Source organism: Quercus robur, chromosome 2, assembly GCF_932294415.1.
Source record: "Quercus robur chromosome 2, dhQueRobu3.1, whole genome shotgun sequence".
In the NCBI taxonomy this organism is placed as follows: Eukaryota; Viridiplantae; Streptophyta; class Magnoliopsida; order Fagales; family Fagaceae; genus Quercus; species Quercus robur.
The window spans coordinates 16,473,808-16,493,820 of NC_065535.1; the positions used below are offsets into that span (position 1 = coordinate 16,473,808).

Below are 20,013 nucleotides of genomic sequence, written 5' to 3' on the forward strand. Positions count from 1 at the left end.
CAGCTCCAGCTCCATAATTAGTTGTCCAACAAATTAAGATCCCGTAGAGTTTTTTACTCTACCATAGGATTCTTAAAGTCTTATCTATTTTCCTCTCAAAAAGAGTCCTGTCTATTTATTTAGATTTTACTGCATCAGCATTTTAAAAATAATAATAATAATTGATAACTCACTTTTTGGTATCCATTTAAATTAGTGATGATGTAACAAAATTCAATCCACTAATTTTAAAATTGTTAAGATTATCATAGGAACTCTATCCAAATATATTTAGAACTATTGAGGATCTTAATATGTTGTCCAACATACCCTACCCTTTAGTTGTTATTTATTTGATTGGAAATTTTCTCTCTTTTTCCCCTTTCTTTTGGATAGAAAAGTTGCAGTGCCATAACCACCTCGGTCATGTCCGCGCACACACACACACAGGAAATGAGATTGGGCAATCACTGCAAAATTTCATCAGCATGGAGGCCATCACGGTGTAAGAAACCAACTCAAATTCCATGTTTCCAAGAACTAGCGCCTTCTTTCTACACTGATTTATTTAATCTTTTAACATAGTCACGGCCATTCAATGAAATGCTACAGCAGGGAAACCACAAATGAAACTAATAAAACATACTTCAATTTCATCAGTTCATGAGGCCATCTAAAACTGATCTGAGAAATGCACACAGAGAACTAAATTAGCCAATGCTTGAATTAATATAATTTGGTATTTTGAACAGATCTAACAAGGCCAAAATTAGTTCCAAACTAAACCTCCATGCCTCGATATCCTAAAATTAAATTCCTTCCCTGAAAATTGATTAACCGACCATTAAGGATTGGTTCAAACTGATCCCTGCTCAAAAGGGACACGTACAAAGAGTCGGCCATGCAGGCTAACAACAGCAGATGTCTGAAGTGGATCAATTCTCCCAGGTAAGCTAACCACCTGAAAACCACACCACAATAAAGTGTTTTAAAATAATATAAATACTGAAGGAAATAAATTAATCAGTCCTAAACATACCTAGATCAAATACTCATGCACACTGAATAAAATTCATAATTGCTTGGAAATAAACTCAAAGTTTTAATTGATTAGTCATATTTGCCCAAGACAGGCAGGATTATTCTTTTAAATTTAATGCATAAACCTTCCCACATATTGGTGAGTGAGTTTTACCTGTTTATAATTTAAAAACAAATATAAATATATTGGGGAGGGGGAGAAAGGGGTTAGAGAGAAACAAGGTGGGAATTGGGAGACAAGATCAGCCCTACAAAAAGTCGGGTGTAGACAAAGAGAGGGAAACTAGACAAACTTGGCATGATGGCTGTAATTTGGAGGTGGTTTAGGAGAGGATCCCCTTTCACATCTTGGATTTCCTCTCCAAGTCTTGAGAACCAAAGAAAAACAAAACACCAAAGAAGAAAAATGCACACAAGAATGCAAAAGGAGTAATAGCTAAAAATAAAAAAATGAAAAGGAATATACAAGAATGGAGAGGATAGCAGGTGGATACAGCACAAAACTTTGAAAGAAACAGGAAAAAAAAATAAGTAAAAAGATAACACCAAGAAGTCAACACCAAACAAAAGAAAAGGTATAAAAACCTAAGAGTCAAACACCTGATAAATTATTAAGTAAATGGGAGGACATTCACGTGGTTCTCCCAACCAGTAAAATGAAGCTATTCCTGATCAACTTCTAATTTCAACGAGTCCACAGTCACTGAATACACAATTGTTTACTTGTATTGGTTAGGAGGACCACATGTATGATCCTACACCTAGGTTGCTTGGATTCAACACCAAGACATTGGGAAATTCCAACACAATTTTATTCATCAAATCAAGCATAATAATATTAGCTTTTAATGCCAAGAGTCTGAATCTCAACTGGCATAGCACTTCTTGGTGTTTCCAATATAGACATCTAGGGTTCAAATCCCCCCTCCCCCAACTATTAAATTATTAAAAAAAACAACATTGATCTTCAAATAGGATTCCCCAACTACATACCAACTTTCGAACCAAGCAAGGAAAGGAAATTAGTCCTAAACCAAGTAGGAAAGCAAATAATTCTTCGACCAATTACATAAATGCAAATAAAAATTAAATCGTAGAAATTAAAATAATGTCTAATAAATCAATCGGTCCATGTCTAGCCGCATAAATTCCTCTTACATTTTCCATTCCCGAAACGGATTCTATCAAATATGTCACATTTTCTACATCCAGTGTCAGCAACAGCAGGAAGAACAATAAGTGGAGTTTCTTCTGTCAATGTCAGAGAAATACCTTTTTAAAGGGTGTAATGCCCCAAGGATTATCAAGCTGCTCCGGTTGACCAGTTATAACCAAACGTCCTGCTGGATCTGATTGAACTCGAACCTGCATGCACCAAAAAACAAGACTGGCCATAAGTACAAGAGACTAAGTAGTACTTGTGATAACATGATACAAATAAGGAATATAGGATTCTGAAATAGAAAGAAACAAAATAGATTTGGAGTATGGAAAATGATGAACCAACAGATTTGGACATTTATCATGCTGCACTACCAGATCTATACAATAGAATTTAAAGCAAGACTATTGGTCCTCAAAAAAAAAAAATTCAACTGAATCTACATATTTTCATAAAGAAAAGTATATAGTGATCCCATCACCATAAATATATAAGAGCAACCAATCTAACATGTTGCTTTCTTTAGAAATGAAGATGCATAGACTGAAAATAAAGGCAGTAAGTAACACCATTAATAATGATATCATCATATCAACAAAGTGCACATGCAAATCCGGTCACATGTGATAAGTGATGGGTACCACCAATTTTTATACTATGTGTGAAAGTTCATAAACAAATGGAATGGAAATGAATGGGGATTTGTTTTCTCTTTTCTGGTATGTTTGGGAGTTAAGAAAAGAAAGAAAGAAAATCAAATAAATATTTTTTTTTTACTATTATGCCCATTATATTTTATTTGTGTTCTAAAGAAATGAAAGGGGGGGGGGGGGGGGGGGGGAATACATGATTTCTCCTCAATAGATGAGGAGAACGGATTATTCCACCCACTTTTAGGCAACGAACATATAAGGGAATGGAATGGGCATTCTCTCATAGTAAGTCCATTACTTCCCACAAAATTCTAAAATAAATGGAAAATTCCTTAAAATCCATCCCCCCAACCCCACAAAAAAATTTAAAAAAAAAACTGTTGTATGATTTTTTATTTAAATATACACTGATAAGATTAGTACTAAACACAATGGATCACAGTGTCGATATCAATGGTCTTATTTACTGATGTATGATTGTAATGGGGTCATCCAAAATATCCAAACAACTTCAAAATCTGTATCTGCCGTATATAAAATTAACTTTGTGAATACCAGTGGCAACAATAGGCCGTTTGTCATTATAATTAAGTATATTATAAATAAATAAATAAATAAAGCACCAAATAGAAGAATAAGACAGAGGATATCACTAAAGAATGTGTACCTCCTCACGTAGTAGCCCAGGGACTAGTGCATATACCTCAAAGCAATCTTTCTGAGCAGAGATACAGTGGAAGTAGTCAGGATCCCAACATAATATACCCAGCAATTTTATCATTTTTAGTAGCACTAATATTACAAAAGATAAAGCAAACACACTTACAGTTTCCCGCACATTAATCTTCACCCAATCAGCTGGGGGTCCAACATCAACAACTGTCGTGATCAGTCTACCAAATGAAAACCATCAGCCTTGATTTAATTAGGTTACACCAAAGGAGATTACTCTGAAACATTATTGTGTATGCTTTTTTTTGAAAAATAGGACAGTTGGGATTTTTTTTATTTGTTGGTGGGAAGGGAGGGGGGGGCTGTTACATATTCACTTGAGCCTTGAGTAGCATACATAGTTGCATATTGACCCCCCACCCCCTCTCATGACACAAGGATGGCAGTGACCTTAATGAATTTAACACATTATGGCCTTTATATGAGGTAAAAGAGCTCTGAGATCATCCTTAAAGACTTAGAGCCAAACACACAAAAGTTACTTTCCTTGTATTCTAATTTATTTTTTGAGGCCTTAAAATACACACAAAGAAAGATCCTTGACTGATTTTATGCATCAAATCAATTCAGTGCTTAGCATTCACATTCCATAGAGGAATTTTTTTCACCAGTAAGGTACCTCTAACTTAATGTGTAACAACAAAAAAGATATGCAATGAACGCTTATACATGATTTTTTTGTAATGGCAGTACATAAGATGATTCAAGACACCATAAGAAGAAAAATCAGTTGCTACAAAGAAATCATATTACAAAATGATTAAATGACCCAGTAAACACCTGTCAACACCCTCAAATAAACTGTCCAAATTACATACAATCTAGAAATAGGGGAAACCAACTTTTTAAAGAAGAAGGAAAAGAAAAAAATTCGGAGACTTAACTGCTTATCTGCTTCAACAATTGCAGCTTTCTCAGCATGCTCCAGACCAGTCGATGTCTTGTGTTTGAGTGAACCTGGCTCATAATAGCAATACAAATGGAGAATACAGTTTAGCATAAAATAAAGGTTGACAAAAAAGATCTGTTTTAGTAGGGACTATGGAGCATACCGATACTTTTGAGATTCTTTTCACGCTTTAGTGTAGAATTTAAGTTCTTGTCCTGTCCAGAGAAATAAAAAAAATAAAAAACCACCATTGTACTGCATTGGATAATGCACAAATTTGCTACAAGTACAAAAAATAAAAAATTTAACAATAATAACAAGCTAGGCTTTAAAGTTTTTAACAGACCTTAATAATAGGCTCAGCAACCTCACCATATCCAAGAAGACGCTGTGAGTGCCAACCTTGCATTGCACGAGCTGCAGCATCCCGTCGTGCCCTACCTGATCCGGGAGGTTGGTAGCCACCTCCCTGAAGAAAGAGAGTTAAAGTTATGAAGAAAGAGGAATTGGTTAAATAAAAAATTTCCAGTGGGAAAATCAACACATATACATACATAGACATGCATGGGACAAAGAGTGAGGAATATAAGTAGTAAACTAGTTGACTTTTTTTTTTAACTAAAAAAAATCTAGTTCAATAGGTTCTAGGTCAGATCCCCACTATAAAAGTTAGCTAGTAGAATACCTTCACTCTTCTTATTAAGGACTATAAGTTTGTCAAGGACTTTTATAATTTTCTCAAAACCACGCATTCTATATTGGTGTAAGCAATCATCATTTTATGCTTATTGACTTCCTAATAAACAGGGAAGAACTAGTGCTACATGCACTCAACCCATACACTGGCACACGCCAGTGCCATATCTACCACCTAGCAAAGTAAACATAACATGTTGCAGTACTGATGGGCTCTAAAAGAGATAAATCCTCTTTTTCAACATAGGGATTCTTCTTTCTTTCTTTCTTTCTTTTTGTGGGGGGGGTGGGGGTGTGTGTGGGGGGAGACATTAGTTGCATGACTTGCGTCTAAGAGTCTGGGGACCCAAAAACAAAATTCTAAAGAATTAAAATACAGAGAAACTATATTCTACCTCCTTTTCAACTCTTGCAGATGGAGGGAGGGATCCAGCGAGTTGAAGCTCACCAGTTTGCCTCTTATTCTTTTCATATTCCAAAAGTGCCTGCACAAAATGAAAATAATGAGGGAAAAAAAAGACAGGATCAAATCATGCAAATTGTTTCAAAGATAGCAACTTGATATGATGACTGAGACACACTTTGTAAAATATAGAGCTAAGAAATAGACTGTAATGATAATGGTTTCATTTTCATTGCTGTCCAAATTCCCTGTGACAACATAACTTTTAATCCATTCAAGCTTGATGCAATCCTATATGATTTAGAGAATAAACAAATTTAAGAAGGTAAATATGAGAGTTAGTTCATACTAATTAGCAAGAACACCCACATTCAACCCCTGAAAGAAAGGGAGAGAAAAAATCGCAAACATTAGTTGCAATTTCATTCATTCATTGACAAAATGCTACAATTTAAACTTCAGCACATCTTTAAATAATATAACATAATTTTGCCCTAGCAAAGACGAAATGACAACCGCTAATTCAGATTTAACTTAATGGTTTGAAATCTATCCTAGGTTATTCACGACTAATTAAAGTGGCGTAACTTATTATTGGTCACATGGCTCACACAAACTTCACATGAAAACTTAAGAGCCTAATATAAATATCAAGCTTTAAGACACAAAACAACCACTAAAGTGGCATTTGGTACGGGGAATTCACATTACTCCTGGCATCCAGATTCTTGGAAATGCGATGCCTTGTAATCTAGATGCTTAGGAATATAACCATTCCTATGTTTGGTTTAATTGAAAATCTAATAAGATTCCTAGGAATGTGAAATTATAATGTTTGGTTTATTCTTAGGAATCTTAACTGAATTATTTATTTTACCCATTCTATTCTTAGATTTGTAAATCCAATATAATTCTTTAAAAAAAAAAAAGAATAATCTTCCTCTAAATAAATAATGAAAAACAAAATATAAACTATAAATTATGACAAATTCATTAAAACTATAGTCTAGAAGAAAAGATGAATATATCGACAGAGTTATCTATCCTGTTGTTTTGGCGGGAAGAGATGATGTTGTTTTGGCGGGAAGAGATAAAGACAAAGGAAAAGATATTGATGATTTGCTTTATATTTTATCTTAATTACTTAAATGATAAGAAGAAAGGGTTAAAATTGTCAATTTATAAAAAATACAATTTCCTTTAAGCTTGGGAATCTGGATACCCACCTGTTTTAAAGGAAATCCACATTCCTACTGAAAGGGGGTTAAAGGGGGAATCCAAATTCCCCCGGTATCTGATTCCCTAGTGTGATTTGCAACCAAACATGGAAATCTTTAAACATTCCTGAGAATCCTAAAACATTACCCCATAACAAACGCCACATAAAAGAAGCCAAGATTGATCACACTAGCTAACTTATGGACTTCTAGGCTTCCTTTAGATGCTCAACCTAGGAAGCACCTGCACGGATACAGGCACAAGTAAGGTATGGCGACGCAAAAATCTTTGGAAAAAGTAGGACACAGGTATAGTGGGGATACGTATATTGATTAATTAATTTTATACCCTATTAAATGTTATCACATGAAAGGAAAACAAAACAAAGAAAGTAAAAAGAAATAGGTTAAAATGCAAAACCTACCCTCTAAATTTCACCACTTATTATTTATTTCTTAATTTTAAAAAATTAAAAATAAAAAATAAAAAAACAGAATTTAAAATAACCAAACAATGTCATCCCTACCTCTCATAAGAAGAACACAAAATAGAAACCCCAAAACCAAAATCCCTAGTCTAACCCTTTATCTGTGAGGGAGAAAAAGGGAGAAAGAGAGATAGAGAGGGAGAAGGAGACTGAGAGACTGAGAGGGAGAGACAAATCAAGAGGTGGAGGAGATCGGCGTGAGAGAGTGAGACTGAGAGAAGGAGAGAGATCGAGAGAGAGGAAACTGATTTTGGGTGTTAGAGATGCTCTCAAAACCCAGCATTTCAGGTTAGGATTTTTACTCCTTTTTTTCCCCCTCTCCTCGCCATGTCCGATTATTTTAAATAAAATAAAATAAAAATGGAAGGACACACATGCAGCCATGTCCCAGGCATTCATTGTGTCCCGTAGGTGTACAACACAGGCACAACAAGCAAATTGCCGTGTCCGTGCTTTCTAGTGCTCAGCGTGCTTTATATCAACATTTCACTACAACAAGATTTCCATACTCAATTAAATATCAACTTTATTCAAACATCTACACCATTTTCAAACTGTGTTTGAGAGAGAGAGAAATAAAACTAAAATCATAAATGAGAATTTCCAACATAAATACCTAAACCATTACAAACCCCTATATTAAATTTCCCCTGGCCTAAAAAAAATTCAAAAGTGCAGTCATCACTGTGATGATGGTCTATCCGCCAAGTCATGCATTGCCAAAAGAAAGATGCATAATTGATTATAATTTAACTCAACAGACATTACCTTCTCGTAAAAAATGCGGAATGTCCAAGAGACTGTTGTACAGGTCCTGAAAGAGAGGGATAAGTTCATGGAAAGAATTATGGGAAAATATTAACTTTGGTAAAGCTAACAAACCCAAACATATAAAGAACAGCTACAGAAAAACAATTAAACTTCCATATATGAAAGCCATGCGATTTGTAAATGATTTATTAGAAAACAATTGTCCAAGCCGTTCCTTACTTGGGGGGATGGAAAGACTCTCCTACTTGCCGCCACAACTTGGATGCAGTCACCTACAGATACCCACAAAGTGAAAGAAGCTTTGTTAAATTATGGTAGCATAACTTATTATTCTAGCATTAAAACATTTAATCACAAAACAATTAGTCCAGCATGAGAGTTGCATCAAAGCTTCAAATTTCATTCATCAAATTCATAATATTTGAACTCAAACCAGGGTTCAGCCAAGTTTGAACATTCTTAGAGGCCACAGTAACTAAAATAAAGGAACGTAGGTGAGGACTGGGATGCATCATTTGTTAATGATATGTAACACTGTACAAATTACATAAAAATAAAACAAAACAAACATTCATGTATACTAGAGATACCCATAAGCATGTACGCTAACAGGAATTTACCTAATAGCAACAGCAATCAAGCCTTAGTCCCAAAAATTTTGGAGTCGGCTATGGATCCTCAACAAATAAGTCAAGGTCAACCACATGTATTCTTTTTCTACCATTCTATTCTATTCGAAGTCATACTCTGTTATTTTCTTAATTGACATGTCCTTTTTACTACTACAAAAGTGATTTTCTGTCTTCCTCTACCTTTTTTTTGTTCTCTCAACTTGAATTAACTCACTCTTTCTCAACGCTACATTAATAGCTCTTCTCTAAACATGACCAAACTAAAAAAATTACTCATTTTTGTAAAACCCAATCAAATCTCATAAGAGGATGTTTGGCATATCATAGAACCTAGCCAACAAGAAAAAAAATTAACCAATTTAAATTAGTTTTCAGTTTGGGAACACTTTAGATTCAAAAAATTAATTCAAAATTAGCCCAGATGTATTCCCATGAAAAACTAGATTTAAATTTGGTTTTTTCAAATGCACATTCCCTCTAAAAATTGAGTTTTTAAATTTTGGTGTTTTCACATGCATATTTAAAAGGGGCACACACACACTAGTTTTAGTTAGTTTGGAACTTTCACATACACAATCCCACTAAAATTAGTTCTAAGCTAAGTCTTGACAAAATTGAAATTTTTTTATTTTTGCTTCACTGCTTATATCAAAATTGAACTAGTTTTGTGATTTGCCAAACACCCCAAAATTTGTACTTAATAGGATTTCAACTTGAGCTCAAAATTCCACAAAACGAAAAATAAGAGCAATCGCACCAGTCAGTGCAAAATAGAAAAAGTTACAAATTTTACACATTTTTGCTCAAAAACTACCCACATCAGTCTGTCTAAAACACTGTTTATATGCAAAATTGCTACAGTAACCATGCATATATGCACAGTTACTGTAACTTTCTATATGATTTTTTTTCTCTCTCCTCTCCCTTGCCTTGTCAGACTCTCTCTCACCCACTCTTCAATGCCAAGAAGAAGAAGAAGCCGACTGCCAACATCCATCCACCATCACAAATAACCAACCACCACCACCACCACACAACCAACCCATTACAACGTCAATTTAATCCAAACACAATCAACCCAAAATTAATGAAAATCATCACAAACCCAACTTAAAATCAACTTAAAGCAAAATCAACTCAAAATAAAACACAACAGAAAACCCATTTGGCAAAATACAAATCAACCCAAAACCCAAGCTTGCCACCGCCATGAGAGAGAGAGTGTGAGTGTATTGAGCCATGGAGGCTTGGTAGAGAGATTTTTTTCAGATTTGAAGAGAGCACCGATTTGATAGAGAAAGAGAGGGGGAGAAAGAGAGAATTTTTAAAAAAAAATGAAAAAGCAGAAGAAGAAAGAAAGAATAGCAAAAGAAAAAGAAGAAGAAAGAAAGAAGATGTTGAAGAAGAAAAATCGTAGAAGAAGAAAGAAGGAGAAGAAGAAAGGAGAAAGTAGAAAGAAGAAGGAGAACAAGAAAGAGAGAAAGTGTTCAGAGAAGTGATGTGTGGTAAGGTGGTGGGGCCGTGTATGGGCGAGGGAAATAATATAAAAAATGTGAAAAAGTATTATTTTAATAAAAGATGGTGTATTATAGATAATCTGATGCGGGTGTTTTTGCAAATTGATTGCGTAAAATAGAAAAAGTAGGTTTTTATTGTAAAATAGAAGGATACTTTACACCTACTAATGCGGTTGCTCTAAGACTCAATTCCATAATCATCAATGTTAATGAAATATACATAGCAAAAGGAAAAGGCAAATATAAATTATATATTCTTAAATATTGCAAATGTAAAGAGAGAGAGAAAAAAAATTCATACTTGTTTCACACAAGTGAGACCAGCAATATATTGCAAGAGCAGCTTTTGTTACTACAAGTGGGTGCTACAATTTAAAAAGGACAAAACCAACGTATCCAAATCATTCAAAAGCCAAAGAAATCATTCCCAAGTTTGCCTCATTTAAATTAGAAAAACGCTTGGATTTTCTAATCACAAACCAGTCAATCTGTTGAGCAGTCTAGCACAAACCATTGGAGATATAAACATGCACCTCCATATGTAACCGAAAATGTCTTTTAGATGTAAATGTAGGTTAATAGCTCTGTAGCCTCATCATATGCAAACCTTCATTAATTATTAAATTACTATAGTAATTATGCTCAAAAGGCATCTTCTTCCCTTGTAAGAGCAAGGTAGGTAAGGTTGCAAGTTCATGACCCACAAGGTGCAAGTGTAACTTATCAATAAAAAACAAAATTATTATTAATATAGTAATAGCTTTTGAATGCTTTTCAAGATGCAGATTGCATATAAACTATGTTCCTTCAAGTATCCAACATTTACTTAAAACAAAAAAAAAAAAGTCTGTTATGCAAATGACTTCATCACAAATCAAGTCACTGGTGCAAGTTTTCCAGAATTGCAATCAATGAAATTCCTTTAACAGTATCTTTTACAAACATTTGAATCAATACAGTTTGGGATGTTCAGTTCTAGGTAAGATGTCAGTCTCCTTCAAAAACAACATCTCACATAAATTGAAACGGCTATAAAATACTCTATTACAAACAGAATCTTCTCTCAGTTAACTACTTATGAATATATTTGTCTATTCCTCCAGCTATGAAGGTTCTAAGGGAAAACAAAAGATAACATAGGATTTAAAATGGAAGACAATCAAAGAAAAATCAACACCAGATCTGTGCTATCCAATATTTGCATAAAAAAAAAAAATGAGGTAATCCCCAAAGAGATTTGGTATTTGAGCCAAAAATTCTGAATCATAAATTTTGAGAGTTGTAATTACAGTGAGCAAAAGGGGGTCTACTAGGAAAGATCCATGCTGAATTTGGTAGATAAAATATATATATATATATATATATCAATGGATAAACACTTAACCATCCTTCTAATTTTGATGGCATGAATAAATATAAATCTGTTTTAACAATCTAATATCTTGTGCATACAATCTACGGTTTAAGGTTATAAGAATTGATAATACATACTGCACTAAACTTAAGCCACCTCATTAATATCTCATAGCCCCTGATGTCTTAAACCAAGATATTCTCACCAATATGATCACATTCATATGATCAGTTTGAATTCTCAAAAACATGGTGATATTCCAAAACAGGTGACACCAGTTACTTTATCTACATTGGAAACATTACCAGTTACCATCAAAAGTAAAAAAGGTAAAACTAACACCTCAAAATGTAAGAGTACCGATCAAGCAAATGTAGACATTCCTGCTTTCTGCTTTTGATTTGATAATCTCTAATAACTATTTCACTTCTGTATTTGTTTCTCTACACAAGATAAAGCAGTTATATTTTGAATAAGAATTTAATCCAGTTGTTTGAATCTTAAATAATAAATACTATACGATACACAAACTACAAATTGCGTTAGAATTCAACTGAATTTGCACTAGTTACCAAGTTAGGTCCAAACTACCACTATCCTCTTTTTTATCATTATCCTCATAGAAAAACATTCCTCCCACTAACCACTCAAGCAGCATAACAGACCTACTCAGCAAACCTGCACCAGAACTCAATGGCGCTAGGCTGTGTGGGCAATAAATCCATAGTAGTCCTTACCATATTCCCTGGCCTCCCAGTTTGCAGGGACTCATCATCTGCCATCAAAAACCCCCTTAAACACTTTCACTCAAAAATCCCTTCTTGCTCTTATTGCTCAACATCTACGGAAAGTAAGAACAAGCCTAAAATAGTTATTCAACATTGCACCCATTTGATCTGAATACCAAAGTCCACCAAAAATAGATATGGACAAGCCAAAGCAACGTGCTTTTGATTGTCTCTTCTACTGGCTTTTATAATATGACAATCTATTGAAGCATTGGAATAAATTTGAGCGATTATGATTGCTAAAAATTTGTGGAATATGAAGAAATGGTAATAATGACTGAATTGGATCATTTCGTATTGAGTTCCACACAATGCAAATGGACAGAATTTAATTTAATTTAATTTTGTTCCAAACAAATGAACTGAAAAGCTAATTATTTCAACAAATTTGTATTAATTCAACATCCATTCAATCCTATCAATATCTGGTTCCCAATGGAAGAAATAAAATCTGAAGTTTTTGACAAAAGGGAAGAGTAATTACTCTCTTTTTTCCTTGGCTTCTTTTTATATCTCTTAACAAGCCAATTACACAAATTTTTATAATCCTCTAAAGAGTTACCACATTGACTGTATATGCTTGGTCAATTTTTTCAATTAAGATTTAACATTTATCACTTACCTAACGCATAGAGTTAGAAGCAATTAATTTTTCAAATATGCATTTGGATGCTAATTGCTTATTTGTTGAAATTACTATAGAAAAAGGGGGGGATTTTTTTTTTTTGTGGGACCCACCAAAATAAGCTCAAAATGCCCAAAACGCTGCGTTTTTTCTTTTGCACTTGCTAGGCCATATATCAACTATGTAACCAGTTGAATCTATTCCTATCACACTGCACTCCAGCTTAAGTAGCAACAACAACATTTAATGTATCATTACTTCACATCCTAGATTGATAGTGATTTGTACATAGCAAATGCATTTTTTTATGTATTATTAAATACATGCCTCATTTGCATTAAATCTGTTTCAATCTGTTTCATTATTAAGTTTATGCATTATTAAATATAGGCGTCACTTGCATTAATCTGTTTGAATCGGTATCATTATTAAGTGGTTTTTCTGAAAATAACCAAAATACATCTATTTAGGAAAGCACTGCAATTTCACTTGCCATTGCCTGCTGAAGCTCAAAACAACAAACAGCAGCTGTACAAGAGCCTGAAATATATAAATAATTAATAACATAGGAAGATGAGTGCATACCAGCTCGTAGCCGCCCAATCTAATAACAGCTCTCCATAACCTACAACCATAAAAAGCATGCATACAGCAAGTATGTAATAAAAGTAACACCAAACACAAAAATCCCAGATTCAAAACAATCATCATCAGAAACTTACTTAAGGCAATTTAGTGGCTCTCCATAAAATTTAGGGGCTTTAAATTCCAAAGCATTCTCCCTATGGAAACGCTCCAGCTCCTTCATGAATGCAGCTTGATCCTGTGGCGTCCCCCATTCATCGGCCTCAGACATCTGCACATCAAGCACAAAAATACATAATATGCTCAAAGACTCAAAATTTACCACTACTCCAATCCGTTAATTTAACAGTCAAATGAATTTGGGCATCGGGATTTCACTTGGGAGGAGTACCTCTACATCACTCAACCATAAATTCTTATTCTGTGCCACAGGGGTCGAGTATTCCACAGCAGAAACAGGTGCAGCAGGTGCTTCAAGATGAATTTCAATGCGGCCATCAGTGCCATTGCTGCTTTTATTCCCTACTGGTTCCTTTACATCAGCAGCGCCATTGCTTTTATTCTCTACAGGCTCCTTAACATCAGCGGCGCCATTGCTTTTATTTTCCACCAGGTCCTTAACATCATCACCGTCAATTTTCTCATCCTCAGCCATAACCTCATCGTCAGCAGCAGCATCAACCATAACTTGATCACCACTACTGCCCAATTCAACACTCTTATTCTCCTCCTCCACCACCTCATTAGCCCCAACAACTTTATCCGAGTTCCCATTTTCACTAGGGTTTTGATTTTCCTTAGAGGCAGTAGAATCATCTTGCTGTGGCTCTTGCTGTTGAAGTTGAACTTCAACATTCGCATCCACAAGGTCGATATCAGAATCTTTGGCCATATTTTGATCCAACTTTTCGTTATCTTCCATTTCCCCTTATACGGTTTCTACAGTACGAAACTGAAAAAAAAAATATATATATATATATATATATATATATTATATTACATTAAAATTTAACTGTAATAAAATACATTACTGTACCGTTGCTAGCAAAATAAAATAAACGCATAAATCAAGAAAACGACATTCATTGATCCACCAAATAAATAAAAAACAAAGACTAAAGTATTTTTACAGTTCCGCCTTTTTTGATAAAAAGCCACCGAAAATCGAAACCCTAGTTCCCCGTTTGGTCTCTGATACAATAAGGTGAAAAGGATAAATGCTTTTAACAAAAAAAAAGGAAACAAGAGCCAAATTTTGAGTGCTTTGACTTCGTTTCCCTCACTTTTTTTTCTCCATAGCCAAACAGAGCTTCGAACGAGTTTAAAAAAGGCGATAAGAAGAAAACAAAAAAAAAAAAAACGGTTATTAAAATTCTAAAGAAAAACGAGGGTGAAAATGAAAGCTTGCCTGTGCAGGGAGTGATTCTAAGGGCGCATCAGAGGAAAAGCTTTTTTCCTCGAGAAAGAAGAAGACGAAGAAGCAAGCGCACCTTCCAGTTCAAACGGCGTCGTCTTAGGGTTTTGGCAGTTAAGAGAGAAATGCAGGTATGGGGAGTGTGAAATGTGAAAGATGAGAGAGAGAGAGAGAGTACAGTAATAAAAGTGGGGTTTTGTAATTGTGAGAGAATTCTTATCTAGGAGAAGAATAGATAGAAAGTAACGTGTTCATGGCATGTACGGTACAGGTGGATTTTGAATTGCCGGTGTGTGGAGAGAGAGAGAGAGAGAGAGAGAGAGAGAAAGAGAGAGAATTTAAAAAGACGAATCGAGGCCGCAGAAACCCACGGCGGTCTTAGCGTGTCTCTGCTGCCTTTGGAGCTCAAAATTGCCTTTGACTCGACGCACTGATTAACACCTGTACTTTATTTAATTATAGACCGAAATGACCATATTAATGTCCCTTTTACCATAACACTCACTGTATTATTACCCATTTGGAGTGTTTGTATGCGAGGTCATATATGCACCCAAACCGAGCATGGTATAGAGCGGCTCCATGAGACCATCCTGTCATCGGTGAGATCCACAATAAAGGATTCACAAGTTTTTATTGGGGTTTTTATGAAATTGTCTTGTAAGATAAATTTTCAAGGGGACTTTTAACTTATTGTGTTTAGAGGTTTATTTGGATACCGCTTATTACTGAAAATTGAAAACCTTGTAGCAAAATAATTTTTAAACGTGTGAATAGTGCCGTGGGACTCAATTTTAAAGAAAAATTTGCTAAAATCCGTACTTGCGGGTCCTGTGAACAGTACACGGGACCTACAGAAAAAATGCAAACGCGCATCTACTTTCCTTTTCAGTGCAATCCAAACCCAGCCTCTATGGAGGAATGTGAGAAAAGAAGATGATTGGAATGAACTAAATGTCCTATCTACATATTTATGATGATGAGGCTTCGATCTTGTGCATTGGAACATTGGATAGGCCATGAGACTGACATGTAGCCAATTTTAAAGACGCATCATGTTTATATCGTGTTTAGAGACATTTAGTACGTCACTAAACTAAATAGAAGTCAAACCATGTTCATAATCTATATGTATGTCCATGACTACATGGACAAAGTTTTTCAAAATATTCCTCCAACCCACTATGTGCCAATTGGAGAGATTATTCACGTATACTTTTAGCATATGACATGTTTAACAATTATGTAACTTTAAATTATTTAATAATTTCCCTGCAAATCCTTAACCCATCCCATTGTGTTTAGATGAGGGAATACAAGAAGAGAAGATTATTAGAATGAACTAAATGTTTCATCTATATATTTATGACGATGAAGCCTCGATTTAATGCACTGGGCATTGGATAGGCCATGAGACTAACACCTATTTAATTTTAGAAACATATTGTGTTTGTATCACGTTTAGTGCCTCACTAAACCAAATAGAAGCCAAACCCTATTTATAATCCATATGTATGTCCATATCTATATGGACAAAAAATTTCAAAATATTCATCAAACTCACTACGTGGCAATTGGAGAGATTATTCACGTATACTTTTAGCATATGACATGTTTAACAGTTATGTAACTTATTTAAATTATTTAATAATTTCTCAGCAGAACCTTAACCCGTTGTGTTTAGATGAAGGAATACAAGAAGAGAAGATTATTAGAATGAACTAAATGTTTCATCTATATATTTATCACGATGAAGCCTCGATCTAATTCACTGGGCATTAGACAGGCCACGAGACTAACACATGTTTAATTTTAAAGACATATTGTGTTTGTATCACGTTTAGTGCTTCACTAAACCAAATAGAAGCCAAACCCTATTTATAATCCATATGTATGTCCATATCTATATGGACAAAGTTTTTCAAAATATTCATCAAACTCACTATGTGGCAATTGGAAAGATTATTCACGTGTTCTTTTACCATATGACATGTTTAATAGTCATGTAACATGTTTAAATTATTTAATCAACTCATTGCAATTTAATACACGTATATAGTCTTATAAATTCTCTAACATGGTTTGGGTGAAACCCTTATCATATAAATTTAAAACGTGTATTTTTAATGACATTTTATAATATTGTCATCTGTTTTTTTTTTTTTTTTTTTTTTTTTTTTGGTAATACAATCGATATGTCTGAAGTTTAGCTTATGCTAGCCAGATCCAAGATATTTCAAAACTAATCAACTTAGTCCCTAAAGCATTTCTCATTTTTCTCATCTCTCACAGTGATTATAGACAAAGTTGGTCAATTTTGAAATATTTTGGACTTAATAGCCAAACCCCAAGATTGTTGACTGTATTTTACCCTTTTTTTTATTATAAAACTAGGTTAAATCTTATCTAAAAAAACACCTAAATAAGGTAACTTATTTTATTTTTGATGAAAAGGAAACTTATTTTCTAAAAAATCTATAATTTGACTTATAATTTGTAACTATTTTTTAATTAAATGTATAATTCTAATTCATCTGCATCTCTATATTAAATATAGATAAAGTATTTTCACAATGTTCCTTTAACCCACTATGTGGCATTCTGAAATGTTATCTACGCATACTAATTTATTTATATAATTTAATGACTTATATGATTCAGAGATGAGTTCAAGTTACACCTAGTATAACTCTAAAGAGTTACACATTTTTTAAACCATTGGATTTAAGTAGATCCAACGGTCAAAAAAGACCCTCATTAATGCTAATTTTTTATTAGGATCTCATTAATTATCCCTCATTTATTATATTTTAAATCTATCTTTAAACCCAAAAAAAAGTGTTACTTATGACTCTTTCTCTATGTTTCTCTCACGGTCTATCATAACAAACCTTGAAGCCTGTTCATCCACAAATTCTTCAAAACCCTATGAAATTTTAGATAGAGATGTAGAGCTCTTGTCACTCACAGGGCCACTGACATAGCTTGTAGTCACTCCAAAATTAGCACCAAAACTTCCAAAACTCAACTTGGTTCTTTTAGACTTGGGGACATGGATATGGTTTGGAAGAATAACAAGCTGACGTTGTGGAAGATGTAACTCCTCCAACTTCCTCTGCAGTTTTGAAGTTGCTTCTTCCATATCACAGACACTAGTGTCATGCTGTGTCTGGGCAGTGGCTTCAACCAAAATAGTGGGAGCCTCAAGTGCAGCAACTGTTCCAGAATCTTGAACATTAATATTTGTTGGCTTTGGTTTCCATTCCTTATTAGGACCAACTGTTGAAGACAAAATCATAAACTACTCATAAATATTAAGCAAGTCATCAGAATTTCATTAATAACTCAGACTAAAACAATCAGTGTTATATCACATAAATAGTTCTAGCGGACCATAAAATGTTAGTAGATACAGCAAGAAGTAATTAGGTGAAAGATTGAATCAGCTCTAACTTCCTCATTTATAGCCAAAAAGATTGACAGAAACACATGCCTATGATGGCAATAATTCATTCAAAAGAGAATTAACCAGGCAATAGACATAGAAATTGACAAAATCTATAGTTTTTAAGTAGCAAAACCCATGTACAATATTTAGAAAACATCATCGGTAATGGAGAATCCGTAGACGTATGGCTTGATCCATGGGTTCCTTGGCTGCCAGGTTTCATCCCATCCCCAAAGTTTGGCTCAGTTGCCCCCTTGCCTCTCAAGGTGTCTGACTTGATCAACCCTGATCTGCGTTGTTGGAAAGCTTCTTTGGTTCACGACCTTTTCGATCCTACACATGCTCAAGCCATCCTATCTATCCCTATTCCCTTTAGACCCAGATTTGACAAGCTCATTTGGGTTCCTGATTCAAAGGGTATTTTCTCTGTTAAGGCTGCTTACAAAGCTATAACTTCCCACACAAACCCCCATACTCCTCCCAATGTGAATTGGAATCTGCTGTGGAAGGTTAAAGCTCCTGAGAGGATCAAGATGTTCCTCTGGAGAGTCGGGAACAATGCTCTCCCTACCAAAGAGAACCTCTCAACTCGATTGGAAGTGGATGATCCAACTTGCCTGCTTTGTAACCAAGCGCCCAAGACCATCTGCCACCTTTTCCTTACGTGTCCTGTTGCAAGAGCATTATGGTTTTCAACCTGTTGGGGGTTCAAAACAGATGAGCACTCATTAAGGTTCCACACAGACATTGTCCAGATAATTCTCAACCCACCTCCATCTCTTTGTCCAACTTATGATCTTGGCTAGTCTCCCTCACCATGGCCCTTACCCTTGATGAAATTTGGCAAATTCGTAATACAACACTTCATCTCAAGGCCCCTATTAACATTCTGGCCTCCAAGCAACGCATAATATCCAAGTTCAGTGAATGCTCTCTCTTCCTCTCAAAACTCGAATCCCCCAACCTTGAATCACCCACTCCTAGGTGGGCTGCCCCCCCCCCCCCCCCCTCCAAGGCTTTGTCAAAATCAATACTGATGCAGCAATCACCAACTCAAGATTAACCTTAGATGTCGTTGCTAGGGACAATCATGGAGCTATTCTCAAAGTATGGGCTAGAACAACCCTTGTCCATCCTCCTCTCTAAGCCGAAGCTTTGGCCTTGTTGTGGACCGTTCAACTTGCTAAGAGGGAAAGATGGAACCACGTTATTTTCGAAGCTGACTCTAAAGTATACATCAATACCATAATTTTGTGTGATAAGGATCAAGCTGGGTTTACTTCCCACATCGTCTCTGATATACTTGATTTATCCTCGTCCTTCCTGTCTTGTTCATTCTGCTGGGTTCGTAGAAGTTGTAATATCGCTGCTCATACTGCAACTAAGTTTGCTTTAAATTCTCGTTTTTCCTTTTTTTTTTACTTCGGGCAACCTTCCCCCTTTGATTGCTGATGTTTGTAAGGAGGATGCCCTCAATGTTCTTTCCTTTTCTTAGTGAATGAATTGCAGATTATCAAAAAAAAAAATATATATATATATATATATATATTCAGAAAACATCAGATAATTATTACAACCATAACTTAGCTTAAAAATCAACAAACTCTTTGTTTTTGTTT

At 34.8% G+C, this 20,013-nt stretch overlaps 1 protein-coding gene across 1 annotated transcript; it reads right to left on the reverse strand.

Moving 5' to 3' along the window:
* Window positions 1-606: 606 nt before the first annotated feature.
* LOC126712644 (AT-rich interactive domain-containing protein 5-like) lies at window positions 607-15,395 on the reverse strand. The gene is made up of 14 exons (XM_050412051.1): window positions 14,941-15,395; window positions 13,924-14,484; window positions 13,670-13,803; window positions 13,533-13,572; window positions 8,251-8,303; window positions 8,029-8,074; window positions 5,548-5,637; window positions 4,803-4,925; window positions 4,620-4,671; window positions 4,452-4,524; window positions 3,662-3,728; window positions 3,503-3,553; window positions 2,293-2,385; window positions 607-940 (listed from the first exon to the last, which is right to left on the reverse strand). The coding sequence occupies exons 2-14, from the start codon at window positions 14,452-14,454 to the stop codon at window positions 836-838; spliced, it is 1,458 nt and encodes a 485-aa protein (XP_050268008.1). The 5' UTR covers window positions 14,455-14,484; window positions 14,941-15,395; the 3' UTR covers window positions 607-835.
* Between the last annotated feature and the right edge of the window lie 4,618 nt (window positions 15,396-20,013).

Bases quoted from the DNA above. Each gene is read 5' to 3' on its own strand.
- LOC126712644 (XM_050412051.1), bottom strand. From the start codon at position 14,454: ATGGAAGATAACGAAAAGTTGGATCAAAATATGGCCAAAGATTCTGAT. The intron at 4,525-4,619 runs GTATGCTCCATA...ATTATGAGCCAG, and splicing joins AAAGAATCTCAAAAGTATCG to GTTCACTCAAACACAAGACA. The intron at 2,386-3,502 runs GTACACATTCTT...TGGTGCATGCAG, and splicing joins CTGGGCTACTACGTGAGGAG to GTTCGAGTTCAATCAGATCC.